Source organism: Mustela lutreola, chromosome 10, assembly GCF_030435805.1.
Source record: "Mustela lutreola isolate mMusLut2 chromosome 10, mMusLut2.pri, whole genome shotgun sequence".
In the NCBI taxonomy this organism is placed as follows: domain Eukaryota; kingdom Metazoa; phylum Chordata; class Mammalia; order Carnivora; family Mustelidae; genus Mustela; species Mustela lutreola.
The window spans coordinates 8,753,132-8,772,719 of record NC_081299.1 but is presented as its reverse complement, the minus strand read 5'-3'; the positions used below and the strand labels follow the sequence as shown (position 1 = coordinate 8,772,719).

The 19,588-nt window shown below is 43.8% G+C and overlaps 1 protein-coding gene across 9 annotated transcripts in view; it reads right to left on the bottom strand.

Annotated features, from left to right (window-relative positions):
- The window catches only part of VPS13D (vacuolar protein sorting 13 homolog D), a 252,478-nt gene that overhangs the window by 180,487 nt on the left and 52,403 nt on the right, over window positions 1–19,588 (bottom strand). For all 9 annotated transcript variants that reach the window (XR_009345222.1, XR_009345221.1, XR_009345223.1 and 6 more), the window contains 5 exons: window positions 15,786–15,968; window positions 10,283–10,505; window positions 4,791–5,001; window positions 2,294–2,465; window positions 2,011–2,123 (listed from right to left, as the gene is read on the bottom strand). Coding sequence is in view for 6 of the 9 variants with exons in the window: in XM_059136730.1 (XP_058992713.1) it covers window positions 2,011–2,123; window positions 2,294–2,465; window positions 4,791–5,001; window positions 10,283–10,505; window positions 15,786–15,968 (902 nt within the window). In the remaining 3 variants the exon portion in view is untranslated. The remainder of the gene's footprint in view (window positions 1–2,010; window positions 2,124–2,293; window positions 2,466–4,790; window positions 5,002–10,282; window positions 10,506–15,785; window positions 15,969–19,588) is intronic.

Genomic DNA, 19,588 nt, shown 5'->3' with positions numbered 1-19,588 from the left:
CCCAATTGTTACATAACTACTATAGTTTCCTAGAAGCAACCAGAACAAGTAACATTCCTCATATAGAGAAATAATGCAACTGATCCACCAAGAGGAAGTACATACGATACTGCCTTTTTTTTTTTAATAAATAACAGAGGAAGCTACAATGTGCAATTCATAATTTACTCAGTACCATCATGACCTTCCATACAGAATTATTTCAATTTATAAAAAACTAAGGGCATAGCTAGTCATCAGAAAAAAACTGCTGACTCACAAGACTATCTGGGCCCCAAGCCTCATTATACCATGTTTCATTCAACTGAGTTACATAGAGGCCAGGATGGACTGTTGACAGGAAGACAAGAAAAAAAGGAGTGTTTCAGTAGGGAAATTTCTAGACTTTGAAGTCCTGTTTTCAAATACAGAACCACTTTTCCAGCCATGCGACCTTACACTAGATACAAAGTCCATCTGGAAAACAGAAGTCCTATCTGCCCGGCCTCAGCCTCACATGCTTGTCAAGAGATCAAAATGAAAAGGTATCAGGTGTGAAGACACAACGCAGTCGTCCAGGTTCCAGACCAGTAATCACAAATTCCTGGTACGCCCAGACCATGCAAGTGACGGACGCACAAAGTGAATCACCAGGCAAACACGTGCTATGTGCAGGCAGCCCAAGATGCTCCTCCATGAAAACATGGGCCCAGTATTGTCAAAGCTTTCAGCTTCTCAAAAGAGGCTGAAATCCAAACTTTTTATGCCAAGTCCCCCAATTTTTAAATGCTGGCCGGGGACGCAGTGAGCAGGGCTGCTCCCCAACTAGCTCTGGGTCTCCCCTTCGGCAGACACCACCCAGCCTGCGCTTCGGATGGTGGTGGACGGTGCTCGAACTCTGTGAGGTGAATGGTGGACTCCATGAGGTGGACGGTGCTCCAACTCTGTGAGGTGAATTCAAGGGCACTCAGGGACTCTCGTCTCACTTGCTGCCACATCGAGACACTGGCTGCTCTATCAGCCACAGTGACTGTGGCCATAGAGCAGCCTGCGGGCCACCAGGGTCACATACCATCAGGAGGAAAACGTCTTCCTTCTCAATCCCTGCTGTGTCTTGCATGTCTGTCACTTCTTTTTTGACACCCCCCTCCAGTCCGTGGCACTTTTTATTTATTATTATGATTTTAAGCTTCGATGACATAGCACAGCAGCAAGATTACATTAGGAGTATATTATGATATGACTTTTTCCAATGGAGCCTCCCTTACAACACTGCAGGCTCTCTGGAATGTTACCCCCTCCTTGCCACTCACACACAACTGCAGTGGCTGCTGTGTCTCTCCCCGCAGAAACCGCACGACGTTAAAGGTGCGCTCCACAGGTACCAGTAACAGCAGTACGAGCTCTCCGTAACTGCGGGTCTGGAGTCGATGCTTCCGAACACCAGTAGATTCAGGGTGGGGAGGCGAATGGGTGAAGGGGAGCGGGAGGTACGGGCTTCCAGTTATGGAATGAGTAAATCACGGGGATCAAGAGTACAACACAAGCAATACAGTCACGGTGCCGTAGGAGTGTCCCAGGGCGACACAAGGCACCTGCACTCGCGGCGAGCGCAGCAAAACGGACGGAGAAGTTGAATCACTTTGTTGTACATGTGAAACTAACATCACGTTGTGTGTCGACTGTCCAATTTTTTTGAACAGTGCTGACATGAAAACAAAACAAAACAAAACAACCAATGCCAGCAGAGTCTTAGGAAAGTTTTGATTCATTTCTGCAGCTCTTTCTAATGCAACCATTTCAGCACCAGGTGTGGAGGTCACTGACACGTCCTAATAACCTGTCTTTACTCATAAAGCAATGAATTTAAACTTTGAAAAAGCAACCAAAACGCACTGTGCAGACCACCTCCGTCATGAACCACCGTTCTGCCACCTCCGCTCTACGCTAAAGCGAAATACGAGTACTGCTTGCAGTACTGCTACAGTCCTGTGGGTCACCAGGCATAAACCAGCACCGCGAAAGTCATACCTGGCTAAGGACCCAGTACTTTCTTTTCCTTTGGGATCTTTCAGCTCCAGACTCACGTTCACCATATCGATGAGGAAGCACATGCACGTGTACACTTCTCCACTGAGAACAGTCTGCAAGAGGAAAACGCCAGTCTGAAAAGGGGGTTAAAATGTGAAGACATTAATCTGCTCGTCGTCCCATCAGCTCTCCGCAGGTGAGCTGGAGCGATCCACGCACGAGGTGGCCATCGGCTGCGACTGTGAGAGTTAAGGGTTGTGGGACGGCGCGAGGTCTCACTTACGTGAATTCTTGGGTCTTGTAAATCGTAAGGCCGCATAAATTCCTCTATGGGCTCTCCGAGGTTGTTCTCCAGTAAACCCCGGATCAGCTTGTATTTGGACAAATCCAGGGAGCAGTGGACTGAGGAGAGACTGCCATGGATAGAAATGTCTGGCACAGTGTGACTTATTTCTCTGAGGAAAGAAAAAAAGTCACTTTGGCCAACAAATCAGTAACACTGACAAAGCTCACACCCAAACACAAGAAAGAGCTGAACTGTGCCCCCCGACATTATCCATCGGTTCGTCTCTAACTTCCGATAATAAAACTTTCATGTGGCTCCAAACAAACCAGGTGAGCACAACTGAGTATCCTGTGTCATCTACAAAGAACACTTTTCCTCTCAAAATATGCACTTACAACGTCCCCAGATCTGAATTAGCCAAATAATTGATTAATGAGGAAAAAGATCTCATGAGACCCAGAAAGAGCTCTAGCGTTACATTTGGGGAGGCAATGAAGAAACAGCGACCGCTTCACTTAACTCTTCAGACTCCGTGATAACTAAAGGCAGACTCCAGGGTTTCAGACGGAGCCCAGATGGGACATCAGGATAAACTCTGAATCCGTCACTTGTCTCTGCTGAGACGGGCAGGAGTAGGGCTGAGATGCCCGGATCTGGGGGTAGCATACCTCGTCCCCACACTGAAGAGCTGCCCTCCACCCTCCCAGGGAGAAGCGGGCCCCACGGATGCTGCAGACACCACGCTCGGAGTGCGGAGAGGATGGGGATTCAAAGGAGAATGTAAAAAGTAACTGTGCAGAGAAAAATCTATATAGTGACCAAGTGAAGAAAGAGCAGTGATGCAAGCCACAAAAAAAAATCTGGAAGGGACTCCCGGGCCCCCTCTCAGCTCCCTGTTTCTGTGGCGCAAGCTGCTGAGAGGGTCTCTCGTACGGAGTTATCGCTGCCTGTCGGGGCTGATGCTATAATCACCTGCACATAAACGCGGATGGAAGGGAAGCGGGTCAAGTTTACACAATCAGAGTAACAAAGCACGTTATTGGGGGGGAAAGCATTATTTGAAAAGAAAACAAAGTGTTCCATTTCTAAATAACGAAGCTCCTCCTAAGATTGCTAGGCCAGAAAACCAGAGAGAGCCCATGCCAAGCATAACTGAGCGCCAGCCAGGGAGCGCTTGAATAACAAAAAAGAATAAAATGCAAACATCCCAGAGAGAGCAGCTACACGATGTTAGTGTCGTTAATCTAGAGAGAAACAAAAAAGGAGTATTAAACGGTTTGCCCAAACCCTAGAACCCCGAAGGGAGTGGCCAAAGACGGATTAGAATTGCACTCCCCACAAGTAACCGGACGGCTTGTCAAAATGCAGCCAACGAGAACGTTCTTCATTACTTGACAGCCACGCACCGTCTTTGCTTATCACAGAAATGCCAAGTATTGCTGCTTTCTCTGAAACGAATGCCCCAAACAGACAGTGATCACACACGGGGCACAGCAGCTCCTGTCCGGGCTCGTGGTCCCCAGGCCACACCAGGGAACCTCACTCACATGCACCCAAGGCTTAGCCCTGAGAGCCAGGTTCCACTGGTCTCTGGTGGGGTCTGGGAACATTCACATTTAACATGTTTCCCGAACGATCCCACAGCAGTAATGACAATGAAGCAATGCTCTAAACGGCAGAGATGAACAGCATCCCATACTTGAGGCCAATGAAAAGGTCATTTAGAGTCAGCTCATTAGCCTTTATGGAGTACTTTGAGATTGCTTAACGGAGCCAAATGGGCAGAACAGCAGCTCAACAGTTATTCTGATTAAATGGAGCTTCGGGCTAAGTAGCAACACCAGGTCCAGGATCTATTGTGCTTGGAACATATAATCCAAATGTGACCTCTTCCAAAATACTTTCCTTGCCATCATCACCTCCCTACGTCCACCAAAAGCTGTGCTACACCCGCGCCTCCTCGTCTTTGTTTCCAAGGTCCCAGGGCAATCCCAGTCACACAGTCTCTAACACTGAGTCAAACCCTAAATTACAATCACCTTCTTTTTTTTTTTTAAGATTTTATTTATTTATTTGACAGACAGAAATCACAAGTAGATGGAAAGGCAGGCAGAGAGAGAGAGAGAGAGAGGGAGGCAGGCTCCCTGCCGAGCAGAGAGCCCGATGCGGGACTCGATCCCAGGACCCTGAGATCATGACCTGAGCTGAAGGCAGCGGCTTAACCCACTGAGCCACCCAGGCGCCCCTACAATCACCTTCTAATTTGCCTTCCTATATCCCTGTATCAACACAACATAAGCTCCATAAAGACAGGTTTTTCTTCCCATCACAGTAGCCCTCATGTTTAGCACACAGCTGGGATTCAATAAACATTTGCTACACGGAAGAAATAAGTGAACACCTATTCTCTTCCAGACTTACCTCCACAGTACTGATTGCCAAGCTATTAAGATTCTACCAAAGACAGACAATTATCCAGATGTAAACCACTCACTTGTCCAAATTCCTTTCCACCTGCAGTTTCAGCCGACAAGGCTCAGTTAGGAGACTCCCTCCCGTCTGCCGCACGGAATAGGAAGGGAACACCAGATCTCCACTGCTGTCCTCTGAGGCCTTAGAATACTCTCGAGGACGTCTCTCTGCAGCAAAGATGTCCATGTCTTGTAGGTCCACGACAATGCAATCCAGCAGGCAGACATGGTCTTCTACATGGACCCAAGGAAAGAGAGAGAATAAAGAAAGTAAGACCCAGACTGGACCAGCCCTGAACAAAACTAAAAAGGTAAACAAAGTTCATTCTGTCTTCAGAAAACGTTTGGAACTGTCTCCTTCAAAAACCTGAGTGTCCAAAAGTCTCCACTCCAGCACCAAGGCCTCCCTATGCGGCACTCCACGTGCTGGAACCTTCCCATCTGCTCCCCTTCCGCATCACGCACATGCTACTGTCCTGAGACATGAGCTGAGCCTAAAGGATTTATGACCGACATGACTGGACAGCCATCCCTCCCAAGGATATCCTATAGGATATAGGTCTCATGTAGAGAGGACACAACTCAAAGCCTTCAAAGTTTTCCAGCACCGAAATTCTCTTCTCCAACAAATATGTCATCATTTCCGCGACCACTGATCTCATCCAAACCACTGCCATTCTGCCTGGCTCTCTAGAAACTCCCCCCCCAGTATACCTACGCCATTCCCTCTGGCCCTCACAAAACCATTCTGCCCGCAAAATACCTGACTAATCCTTAAAAAAATAAATGAGACCGTAACATTCTCTTTCTCCTACGCTTTAATGATTATGCTTAATCCAAAGTTGTTTCTATAAACTCCCCCTAAATCCTTATAAAACCCTGCATAAGCCCACTGCCTACTTTTCCAACCTCATCTCAAGCCATTCTCCACCCTCCTCCTGAAGCCTCAGGCTCACTGGCCTTTGTCTCCCCAAAACTGCCAAGCCCTCCGCTGCCTGAACAACCTTACCTATGGAGTCGCCCTCCCCTCTCGATCTCGACTGGGTCCTCTCTGTTCTTTCCTCCTGCACCATTCTCTCCTCCCCAGAACATCTCACGATGGCCACATCGTGGGGCCTGCTTGGCACCTCTCATCTCCTATGCAGAGTGGCAGGAGCTGTGTCTAACAGCATGTAGTACACAGCAGAGCCGGATTATAACAGTGTTCAGTCCACATCTCATCTATCAGGTCTTCAGGCTTAAAGCTCATTTGTGCAAATGTTTTTAAACACCTACTCTGTGCCAGTTACTTTTCTCAGTCCAGGACACTATTCCAGGATACAGCAGTGAACAAAACATACAAATATCTTTTTCCCTATGAAGCTTATATTCTAATATAAAATTGTAAATTTATGAATTCTCCAACAAATTAATCTGTTTATTTAATATAATCCCAATCAAAATCCCAAAAGAGAATTTTTGAGGTAAGCGGGAGGAGGGGAAAATGTAACAAAATAATTCTTAAGTTATTTTTAAAAATAATCAAGGGTATTTGCCCCATGGGATGATAAAACACAGGGAAGGTGTTTCTGAGTGTGTTATCAGAAGCGGAACACACAACGGAAAGTAAAAATGGATCTAGCTATATGGAAATTAAAGAGTAGTACAAGATGAAAACATCATGAACAAAAAAGGCAAAAGAGAAACTGGAGAAAAAATTGCAATATATTTGACAGATAATAGAGAAATAGTCCCATTTTACAAAGATTTGGAAAAATTTGTAAGAAAAGAACATGCAAGTAGGAAAATTGGCAAGGAATGTGATAGGCGATCTATTGCCAAAAGAAAATCATCCCAGCATGTATATGAAAATATATCCAACCTCATTAGTGATCGAATAAATGCACGTTAAATCACACACACTAAATAAAGAAATATAGCAGTTCTTTGTTTTTTATTATTTTGATAAACACGTGGAAGAGACAGAAGCGGAACTGATCTGGTAGAAGGGGGCGGGGGGGGGGGGGTAAAGGGCTTCAGAGATTACTTCGGGTCATCACGGAAGCCCAAGGATACATAGAGCAGTTTGCAAACCACTACTTTAATCCCATCTTAATCACAAACGAATTCCAGAAACAAACAGCAAACCAGAAGAAGAAATATTGTTCGGAGAGAGATCTTTCCATCGATCTCTAAAACATCCTAAATCATTTCTGAGGCATTTGCCTACCTTCCTCCTACTCATCACTGTCCTCACAGCAACGGCCCAAGGTCACAAGTGTCACTGGCACCGTGTGCGCACCCTACCTACGCTCCACACCCAGTACCTATAGAGACTGGTAGACAGAGTCACGCAGGGTAAGGATTCGGCTCTGCAATCAAACTGCCCAAGCTCATAGTCCAACTCTGCCACTTACTATCCGCACTACCCAGGGCAAGTTAAGCTACTTAATCTCTCTAAGTCTTTGTCTCTTTGTGTGTAAAATGAGGATAAAAATGAAACTCTATAGGGGTGCTGTGGCATGAAATCCAATGATTTATGGAACAATGTGCCATGATATCTGGCACACAGGAAGTGTTCAACAATATCACATCAACAACATCACAACAGTGTGATGATGATCAGGACAATCTCATTTATTTAATCATCAATCCAACCATAAGACACGTTCCCGTCACCTCTAGGACCACAAGGGACTATAGGGAGTAAATAGTACCCAGTACAGTTAGTCCTTGCATAGAACAAAAGACATGCAACAGCTTTCTTAGTGAGTGTCCCAATCTCTCAAAGCCTGATCACACTGGATGGATTTTTGTGGCAAATCATGTTCTGTTTCCTTCTCTAACTTATCCTACCCATCATCTACCCAGAATACATTTAAAAACCATAAGGCCAGGGATGCCTGGTTGGCTTAGTCAGAGGATCAACTCTTGATCTTGGGGTCCTGAGTTCAAGCCGATGGGTGTAGAGATAAATTAAAAAATTCAAATGGAGCGCGTGGGTGGCTCAGTCGGTTACACGTCTGACTCTTGATTTTGGCTCAGGTCATGATGTCAGGGTCATGAGATCAAGACTCAAGTCGGGCTCTGCACTGGGCAAGGAGCCGGCTTAAATAAAATAAGATCAAAAAGGATTAAAAAACAAAAATAAATTTAAAAACAAAACAAAAAGGCCAAAAAAAATTTATTTTTCATCAAAATAAAAAGCTTTTGCACAGCAAAGGAAACAACAAAACTAAAAGGCAACCTACTGAATGGGAGAAGATATTGCAAATGACACATCTGATAAAGGGTTAGTATAAGAATTTATATACCTTAACACCAAAGAAACCCAAATAATCCAATTTAAGGATGGGCTGAAGACCTGAACAGACACTTCTCCAAAGAAGATATCCAGATGGCCAAGAGACACATGAAAAGATGCTCGACATCACTCATCATCAGGGAAGTGCCAATCAAAACTACAATGAGCTACCACCTCATGCATGTCAGAATGGCTAAAATCAACAACACAGGAAACAACAGGTGTTGGTGAGGATTCAGAGAAAGGGGAACTCTCTTGCACTGCTGGTGGGAATGCGAACTGGTGCGGTCACCGGGAAACAGTAGGGAGAGTCCTTAAAAGATTAAAAATAGGGGCGCCTGGGTGGCTCAGTGGGTTAAGCCTCTGCCTTCAGCTCGGGTCATGATCTCAGGATCCTGGGATTGAGCCCCATATCGGGCTCTCTGCTCAGTAGGGAGCCTGCTTTCCTCCCTCTCTCTCTGCCTGCCTTTCTGCCTACTTGTGATCTCTGTTAAATAAATAAATAAAATCTTTAAAAAAAAAAAAAAAAGATTAAAAATAGAACTACTCCATAATCCAGTAATCACACTACTGGGTATTTACCCCCAAATACAAGAACAATAATTCAAAGGGATACATGCACCCAATGTTTATAGCAGTATTTGCAATAGCCCAATTATGGCAGCAGTCCAAGTACCCATCAAGTGATGAATGGACAGAGGTGGTATACAGGACGCCTGGGTGGCTCAGTCAGTTACCCTCTGCCTTCTGCTCAGGTTATGAGCCCAGGGTCCTGGGATCAAGCTCCGTGTCCAGCTCCCTAATCAATGGAGAGTCTGCTTCTCCCTCTCCCACTACCTCTTCCCCTGCTTGTGCGCATGCTCTCTTTCACAAAAATAAATAAAATCTTAAAAAAGGAAAGAGGTGGTAAATATATATATATTTCTATACATATAAAAACATATATCTCTGTATATAAATATATATGTATATATGTTTAATACACACACACACACACAATGCAACATTACTCAGCCATAAAAGAGAATGAAATCTTGCCATTTGCCAGGACACGGACGGAGCTGCAGAGTACTGCACTGAGTGAAGTAAGTCAGTCACAGAAAGACAAATATCATATGATCTCACTCGTATATGGAATTTAAGAAACAAACAAGCAAAGGGAAAAAGAGAGGGAGAGAGAGAGAGAGACAGAGAAAGAGACCAGCCAAGAACCAGATCTTAACTATAGAGAACAAACTGAAGGTTATGAGCAGGGAGATGGTGGGGGTGGGGGAAACAGGTGGTGGGGACCATGGGGAGCACTGGTCATGATGGGCACAGGGTGACTACGAAGCACTGAATCACTGCACTGTATACCTCAACCTAATAGAACACTCTGTGTTAATATGCTGGAATTAAAATAAAGCAAAAAATTAAAAACCTTAAAAAAATAAAATAAAATAAAACAAAAAATTAAATTTAGTTCAATTTAATTTTTAAAAAAACGCGGGGCGCCTGGGTGGCTCAGCGGGTTAAAGCCTCTGCCTTCGGCCCAGGCCATGATCCCAGGACCCTGGGATCGAGCACCGCATCAGGCTTTCTGCTCAGTGCAGACCCTGCTTCTCTCTCTCTCTCTCTCTCTCTCTCTCTCTCTCTCTGCCTGCCTCTCTGCTGCTTGCGTTCTCTGTCAAATAAATAAATAAAATCTTTAAAAAAACGCAAAAGGCCAAAATCAGGCTCTCATCTGGAATAACTCATTCTTAAATTCCAGAGAAGAGCACCAGTAATGGGACAGTTCCTATCTTTGCAAAATTGTTACTTATAGTATCTCTGTGGTTACCTAATTGACACTAATATTTTCTCAGAGTTCTTTGTTTTTTTTAGAATTAAATAGAATAATAATTGAGTAGAAAACAGCGTCTTGACAGTGACTTGCAAGGATATGGCTAAGGATACAGGAATCATCCAAGTTTTACTATCACCATCTTCTGGCAACCACCTTGACCTTGAGGAAAAAGTCCTAAGAGACAATCTAAACCTCTTTATTCACACTGTTTCTTGCTAATTTAACTGTACTTCAGAAGTCGCCCACTGCTAAAATCTATATCCTGAGACTCTTAAGCTTTCTAAAATAATACCAAAATCAGATTATCACTAAAGACCTGCTACCACTCTGATGCATCCTCTGGAGGAACCTGCCACAGTCTCCTGAACTCCCCACCTTCATCACGTGGCTCCTTCCTCCTCTTTTACCTGGACTACCGGAAAGCTGGCTGGCGGAGGGCGCAGCTTGTTGCCCTTGCTGCTTGGTCGAAGTACTCAGCGCAGACTCACTCCTCAGGCTGCCTAGACTCATTCCAGCAGGAGGCATCATGAACAGCCCCTCGGAATGTGCTCCCTTTGGGTCCTCCGTGCTTGTCATTTTCCTCATGTAGTGTTTGGGGGTACCTGTTGGGGATGCTGAAGGCACAGATTTCTGGGGAAAAATAAAAAATAAAAAAAATAAAACTAGAAAGTAGGAATGGCGCGACTAATCCTTACTCTCCTGAAAATCCTACCCCAGTCCCTGGGCTCTTCAAAGACTCTATGCCACTTGGCACTTCCCAAGCCCCCCAAATCCCATAAACAAAAGGGTAACAGGGTCATGATCTTTCCTGTCATGTGTAATTATTTGCAGAGATGTTACTTATAATTCAACACCTACTGAGAACTACAGCCATCTTGCAGGAATATATTATCTGTTGGCTTGAAATGCCAACTGTTGGTTCAGTCTAGGTCAGACACAGCGAAGGCAGAGCTCTCGGCCATACAAAATGTTACTGCTTTGCTGGAGGGGAGGGGCCTGTAATTCTAAGAGAACATATCTACAGCAACATGGTTCCAAAGGAATGACACCACGGTAGCCTGTCTACACTTCCTAGAAGTCACTCTGTCTGGGCTTCATTTCTCATCTCTTCAAGTAACCGTGCAAATGAAAACAAAATGAAGACCACAGGAGGCTGGCCATCCTTACTATGTTTCTGTTTAAGGGCATAAAAACTAAGGGCAAATACTGAGTAACGTAAATTAATTCTACTGAAAACACGACACGCTTTTCATACATACTTAGTACCCTCGGTTCTCTGCTAACAGTGGAAATCTTCTTCACCTGAATGATTCAATAACTGACTTTTAAACTTCACTCAAGCCTCCATGCTACCTGTCTGCAGGGCTCTGCCACCATCGACCCACTTTCACAGGCGTGCTGGGGGGAAGGGGAAGAACGGGTTTCCAGCCAGCACTGCCCTATGTGTTTACGCCTCGCAGCTCTGAAAAGGAGATGGGAATACTGTTCTTCCCAGTTCTCTTAAGTACAGCGATTCACAAGTAACAGTGGGAAAAAAAAAGTTCTTACTTTCCGCATTTTTTTGGAAGGCAAATTGCTTTCCAATGCTTCCAAATGCTCTTAAATATTTCGACATTAAAAACCTTCCTCCCAGGGTGCCTGGGTGGTTCAGTGGGTTGAGCCTCTGCCTTTGGCTCAGGTCATGTTCTCAGGGTCCTGGGATCCAGCCCCGCATCAGGCGCTCTGCTCAGCAGGGAGCCTGCTTCCCCTCTCTCTCTCTCTTCTCTCCTGCCTCTCTGCCTGCTTGTGATCGCGCTCTGTCAAATAAATAAATAAAATCTTTAAAAAAAAAAAAAACCTTCCTCCTTTCTTGATTTACTTAAACTCTAAGGAGTAGCTGTTGCTCTTTGACTTGATTCATCTCTCTACATCCTCTCCGTAGTTGGTTTAAATAAATCAATGGCTTGAGGAGATTAACTCAAAGCTTTTGAAAGGCTGACTTAGAAATTATGGTTTAAGCACAGCAAACTGTGGTTGAGGAGAATGAAAGCAGAGCATACGTGAAAGATCCCAGCCCGCACTCAAGACATGGATTTGTGTAAAACAATCCCAAACACACTAGAGTCAGGGGTGTGGGGGGGGGGGACTCAAAAGCAAATACCACCCCATCCCCCTACCTCCCCTCCCCTCACCCCCCCCACCCCGCAAGCTTTGATTTCAGGATTATTTCCTGTTCTTTAACCACTGGAATGCATACTGGACAAACCTCACACATGCAAATACACTGAAGGGAAAATGTAAATGCAAAGTGATTTTAGGTGAAGAAAGGAATTCTTCACGTCACCTAGGCCTAGATCAACCGAGCCTGACTGTGTCTGTGGAAAGGTGAGCTCCACAGACAGGGTTATCTGAACACAAAGACTTGACCAAGCGACACACTCCAAGCAGCCCTTATGGAATTCTACAGAACAATCACTGCATGTAACGAGATAAAAGTTTGTCAAGGACTTAAGAAAATCAGATCACCAAGAAATTACTGCCTAGAGCCAAAAAAAATTTTTTTTGGTCCTTAAGAAGGCCTTCTCTAGGGGCACTTGGGTGACTCAACCATTAAGCATGTGCCTTCAGCTCAGGTCATGATCCCAAGGTCCTGGAATCGAGCCCGGCATCGGGCTCCCTACTCAGCGGAAAGCCTGCTTCTCCCTCTCTCCCACTCCCCATGCTTGTATTCCCTCTTCCACTGTCTGTATCTCTCTCTCTCTGTCAAATAAATAAAATCTTAAAAAAAAAAAGAAGAAGAATAAGGCCTTCTCTAGGCAGGAGAGAAGTGACTCGTCAAAGGGACAAAAAGGTAATCAGCAGGCTTTCCCAGGTTACGTGGTTCCCAAAGACGTGGTTTTTCAAAGTTTTCTTTTTAGAGCATATGAATGTGAATTGACTGCTGAATCCCATAAGGTTTTTCCAAATAACCGGGGGGCAAAAAGTGTATTATACCTTGAAGAAAAAGCGATCCTTGTAGGCACTGCCACTTAAAATCAAATCCTCAAAAACAAATACAGGAAAAGTCTTTCATTACAATACTGCAAACTATGTGCTGTCATTTGGCTTATTTAACAAAACAGAAACTCATGTGCAAAAATTTCTTCAAATATTTTAGCAATTCTTAGAGTCTAACTTCTCAGTGCATGAGCCCATATACAGATATAACCAATACAGAACATCAGGTCCTTTACCTTTTTAGGAAGGGGAGAGAAACAAAAATGGTATTATTCAACCTGATCACTCCTTCTGTTTCTAGCTGATTTCTTCCTAAAAAATTTAGTCCTCAAAACAAAAATTTTCCACAAACAAAGATATCCTGAAGAACGTACTGTCGGCTCAAAAGACCGTTTCAAAGAAGGGATTCAACTGTCCCTTGGGCAGTTGATGGCAGCACAGCTGGAATAAGATGGTGGAACAAAGTGTCCTAATGTGACGGTGAGGACAACCTTCACGAGCAAACACAAGCTCTGATACATTTGTTTAATATCTAGTCATGTTGGGGTACCCGGGAGGCTCAATTGGTTAAACATCTGCCTTCAGCTCAGGTCATGATCCGAGGGTCCTGGGATGGAGCCCCGCATCGGGCTCCCAGCTCAGCAGGGGGTCTGCTTCTCCGTCTCCCTCTGCCATCCTCTCTCCCTGGCCCCAACTCGGGTGCTCTCTCTCTCTCTCTCTGGTCTCTCTCAAATAAATAAATAAAATCTTTTTTTAAAAATCTAGTCATGTTAATTAGAAATACCTCATACTAAGGATATTTTAGAAGCGAGAACTTCCAGAAGCAGTTACCAATCTTTCTTTTCACAAATGTATCCTTCTTCTATGTTCTTTAAGACTTTGGTCAGTGAACAGCAAAATGTTTCTCTCTCAACTGCAAAACCAGACTTTCTTCATTAAGACCCAGGTTGCCAGATTCTACCAGGCCTGCTGTTAAAGACCAGTGGAGACTGATTTTATTTTTACTCTCTTAAAAAACCATACCTAAGTGGAAGCCTACTTCTCCCTATCAGAGCAGGGAAGGCCTATCATTCTGGCAGGAGGGCTTCCTCCAGCGAGGTCAACAGCAATCGAGTCCTGAATCATCAGCTCTGCCTGAGGGCAGCTACGAAGCTGAAGCTGTGAGGTCATTGTGGGGGCATTCCGCCCTCCCACGCTGAGCACTGCTGCTCAGGCATCACCCTCTGCTCTGATCACTGCATAGGGTTTCTTTGAGTGACTACAAGTGAGGTGATACATGGACAACCCGCCCCTCAAACTTCGTCCAAACACCGTAACTCTGGTCTGAACCCAAGGTTATGACACATGAACATGGCTGCCACGTTCACGCTGTCTGTCCGCACCCCTCTTACTCTACCAGCTCCCACTCGCTGAGTCAAGTATTTTCAGCTCAGGATGTGCAGCTTAGTAAGAGTGAGTAAATGGATGAGTGAGAAGCAAAACAAATGAAGAAAAATATGGAGACAGTAATTTGAAAACAAAATTATTTGAGTTCAGGTATTACCAACAAATGTCGTCACCTGTTACTTTCTGAACAGAGCTGAGGTTATTGGCAACGTCCTGGTGACAACTAGAACCCAACTCATAGTTTTTCATTTTCTTTTCCTTCTACACCTAAAGAGGCATACAGTAACTGCTCAAATTTGTGCATTTTTCTGTGATCATCTTTGGAGTTCTTCCCTTGAAAATTATTTTAATGAACTCAGCCACACCCTTTAGAAAATTCCAAAGAGCCACAGGTATGCAGGCCGGGGTCCGTAAGGCACATGGTAGGGACAGCCTACCCCAGTTGACTGTCCCCACACAGGCCTAACCCTAACAGCATGGGGTGAAGGCATAGCACAGCTGAGAGTATATGGAAGGCAGACACACCAAGTCTGAGGCCTGTGCTGTATCTGTGACTAGCTGTATTATCCAAAAGAAATGACCCACCCTATCTATGTCTCCGTATCTTCAGCTCGAAAAATGGGGTTAATAAAACCAGATACCTCCTTAGGTTGCTAAGGAGAAAAAAAAAAAATGGAGAAATACATGAAGAGCTTAGCACTGGTTGGTATATAAGAAGCATCCAATGAATGTTGACTATGTACTGCTATTATTGCCAGTCATAAGAGCTCATAATGAAATCCTGTGCATCTCCTCCTTCAAAGGCTCTCTCCCTATTTTATTAGCTATTAGACTGAAGACGGGCATGACTAGCTACGAATTTCAGTAAGTGCTTTTCTGACAAGCTAAAATGAATTTGTTCTTCATAAGCAAATATGCTGCAAAGCCACCATGGAAACCAGCAAGGTTCCATTAAAATACACACCTCGAACAGCAAGACCTCGTCCTAAGTTCCATCAGTGTTAGCCTCCCTGACTGCAGAAGTGGGTGGGAGGGGCCCGAGAGACCACCTCCGAAACCAACTCTGTGACTTACTACATGAACGTAAAATGAAAGCAACGATCTGCAGCCCAGTCACTGCTAAACATTGTCATAAGAAATAAATAAGAGCTAAAGTCGTTTTAAACTATAAAGCCATTCGCTATATAAAATTTTATCATGAAGATAGGAACAGCTGCAGATAAACCACGGGCCAAATCCCATCCTCTGAAAAAAGGCAGGTCACATAAAAAGTTGATCACTTATAAGGTCAGCCTGTGAGAAAAGCATTATACAGACGGAAGATTGGTTCTGTTGGTTGTTTGCATACAACTGGTAAAGGTTACAATTTACACTATCTCTATTAAAAGGTTAACTGAAATGTCAATATAACGTAAAAAAAAAAAAAAAAAAAATTGTTCAAGCCGCAAAAGTAACGGCAGCTACAAGTCAGCCTGGGGCAACCTACGAAATCTTCCACTGGCAGGCGAGTAGTTGGACTATGCAAGGGAATGGATATTGATGGCTCACCTTATCTTGTAAGGAAAAGGTCCCAGGAAAACCAGCAAAGAGAAACTTGTTCTTGACCTTCAACTTCCCCAAATTTGCTACAATCAGATTATTTGATCTGGAACTTTCAGGGATAAGGAGAACGGGAGCACCCGCCTCAATATCCAGGAGAACCCGTGAACCGCGCTGGGCTTGGTCTCTCACCTGAAAAAGGAGGAAAAATTAACTCAGAGACAGGCTCAATCAATGCCCTAATCTTGCAACCAGATAGCCTCCAGTTCCCAAAAATTCCATGAATTCATAATTCTAAAACAACTGAAATCACACAGAATATATTCCAGCACCATGGGATTTCACTAGAAATCGATAACAAGATTCCAACAAGATTGGAAAACCCCCAGATATTTGGAAAGTAGACTACACACTTAATAACCCAAGGGTCAGAGACAAAATCGCAGGGAAATAGAAAAATATTTTGGCCTAACTGATTTTAAAAAAAGAAAAATGAAGCATATTCAAATCTGTGGGACACACTTAAAACGGTGCTTAATGAAAAATGTATAGTATAGTATTAAAAGCTTATTTTATGTAAAAGAATAAAGATTAAAATCAGTGACCAAAGTCTAAGAAGCTAGAAATAGGAAAAGCAAAATGAACCTAAGTAAGTAGGGGAAAAAATAATATAATGCAGAAATCAGTTATTTAGAAAACGAATAATTTTTAAAAATCAATTAAATATTTATACAACACGATACCCAACAACCATAGAATATACAGTATTTCCAGGTGTACATGGCATACTCGTTGATAATATGCCTGGGCCATGATACAGGCCTCGATAAGTTAATTATTTGAAAAAGCTGATAAAGCCAACGAACCTCTAGGTATACCAATCAAGAAAACAAAAATAGTCACTATCAGGAAGGAGTATGGGACATTGCTACAGAACCTACAAAAATTTTTTTTATTATTTTATTCATTTCAGAGAGAAAGGGAGAGAGCACGATTGAGTCGGAGTGGCAGAGGGAGAGGGAGAAGCAGACCCTCACTGAGCAGGGAACCTAATGTGGGCTTGATCCCAGGACAGTAGGATCATGACCTGAGCAGAAGGCAGATGCTTAACCGACAGAGCCACCCAGGCATCCCCACCAGAATTTAAAATATTTAAAAATGAGGCAACCTATGAACAACTTCATGCCAACAAACTGACAATTTAGATGAAGTAGAGAGATTCCTTAAAAAAGCACATGTAGGGGCACCTGGGTGGCTCAGTGGGTTAAGCCACTGCCTTCGGCTTAGGTCATGATCTCAGGGTCCTGGGATCGAGTCCCGCATCGGGCTCTCTGCTCCACAGGGAGCCTGCTTCCTCCTCTCTCTCTCTGCCTGCTTGTGATCTCTCTCTGTCAAATAAAAAAATAAAATCTTTAAAAAAAAAAAAAAAGCACATGTACAGGGGCACCTGGGTGGCTCAGTGGGTTAAAGCCTCTGCCTTCTGCTCAGGTCATGATCTCGGGGTCCTGAGGTCGAGCCCCACATCGGGCTCTCTGCTCTGCGGGGAGCCTGCTTCCTCCTCTCTCTCTCTCTGACTGCCTCTCTGCCTACTTGTGATCTCTGTCTGTCAAAAAAAAGGGACGCCTGGGTGGCTCAGTTGGTTAAGCGGCTGCCTTCAGTTCAGGTCATGATCCCAGCGTCTTGGGATCGAGTCCCACATTGGGCTCCTTGCTTGGCAGGGAGCCTGCTTCTCCCTCTACCTCTGCCTGCCACTCTGTCTGCCTGTGCTTGCTCTCGCTTCTCTCTCTATGTCAAATAAATAAAATTTTAAAAAAAATCTTTATATAAAAAAAGCACACGCACAAACTATATACGGCTAACATCAGATTTACAGAATGTTTTCCCGCTTAGATAAGAAACAAGGCAGGGGGATCCCCTCTTACCACTTCTATTCAACATTATGCTGAAGTCCCTAGTCTGTATAAAAAGACCTACAGGTTGGAAAGGAAAAATGTACAACTCTCTCATTCCAAACAGCATAATCACCTATGGAGAAAATCCTAAAGATTTAGGATAAGTTTAGCAAGAATGAAGGGTAAGAGCTCGACATGTCAATATATGAAAGTTAATTATATTTCTCACACATTCAATAAACAATTGGACATTGAAATTTTCTTAAGAATTGATTATCATTTACAATAGCATCAAAATTTCAAAGACCTAGGGATCAATTTAACAAAAAAGATGTGTGAGATCAGTAAGACAATAGTGAGAGAAACTGAAGTCCTAATTAAATGGAGAGATATACCACACTAGAGGTCCAAAGACTCAATATTATTAAGAGATATATAAGGCGCCTGGGTGGCTCAGTGGGTTAAGCCTCTGCCTTCACCTCAGGTCATGATCTCAGGGTCCTGAGATGGAGCCCAGCATCGGGCTCTCTGCTCAGCGGGGAGCCTGCTTCCCACTCTCTCTCTCTGCCTACTTGTGATCTCTGTCTGTCAAATGAATAAATAAAATCTTGAAGAGAGAGAGAGAGAGATTCAGTGCAATCCCAATCAAAATCCCAGCAGATTTTACTGTAGAAAGATTCTAAAATTTGTATGGATAGGCAAAGGTCCTAAAGCAGCCAAAACACTCTGAAAAAGAACAAAGCTGGAGGACTTATACTACCCAATTTCAAGACACGGTGTAAAGCTACAGCTGTTAAGATAGTGCTAGCATATAATTAAACACAAATCAAGGGAACAGAATAGAAAGTGAAGAAATATACACATCCCTGTATGGTCCACTGTTTCTCAACAGATGTGCCAAGATAACACAAGGGGAAATGAACAGTCTAGATACTCACATGGGGAACAAAATAGCTCTCCCCTCACTTCATACAATACACAAAAATTAACTAAAGGGACACCTGGCCGGCTCAGTCAGTAGGGCATGCACCTCTTGATCTCAGGGTTGTGAGTTCAAGCCCCATGATGGGTGTAGAGATGATATTAAAAAATAAAAATATTTGGGTGCCTGGGTGGCTCAGTGGTTTAAGCCGCTGCCTTCGGCTCGGGTCATGATCCCAGAGTCCTGGGATCGAGTCCCGCATCGGGTTCTCTGCTCAGCGGGGAGCCTGCTTCCTCCTCTCTCTCTCTGCCTGCCTCTCTGCCTACATGTAATCTCTCTGTCAAATAAATAAATAAATAATCTTTAAAAAAAAAAAATAAAAATAAAAATAAAAATAAAAATATTTAAAAATAATTTGCTCAAAATGGAACACATCTAAAATTATAAAACTTCAGAGGACACAGGAAAAAATTTTCGCCACCTAGTGGCAGACAAAGATTCCTTCAGCAAAACACAAACAGCACTAACCATAAAGGAAAAAAATTGGACTTCATCAAAATGAAAAACTTCTGCTCTTTTTTCTTTTTTTAAAGATTTTGTTTATTTATTTGACAGAGAGAGAGAACACAAGTAGGCAGAGTGGCAGGCAGAGAGAGAGGAGGAAGCAGGCTCCCCGCTGAGCAGAGAGCCCGATGTGGGGCTCGATCCCAGGACCCTGAGATCATGACCTAAGCCTAAGACAGAGGCTTTAACCCACCCAGGCACCCCCGGAAAACTTCTGCTTTTCAAAGAATAGTGTTAGGAAAATGGGAAAAAAGCCACAGACGGGGAGAAGATATTCACAACACATATATCAAAGGGCTTGTACCAGAATATACAAAAAAGGAAAGAATATCAATTCTACACAAACTCTTCTGAAAATAGTAAAGGGAACACTTCCAATTCATTCCACAAGGAAAGCATTGCCCCATTACCCAAACCAGAAGAGGCATTATATT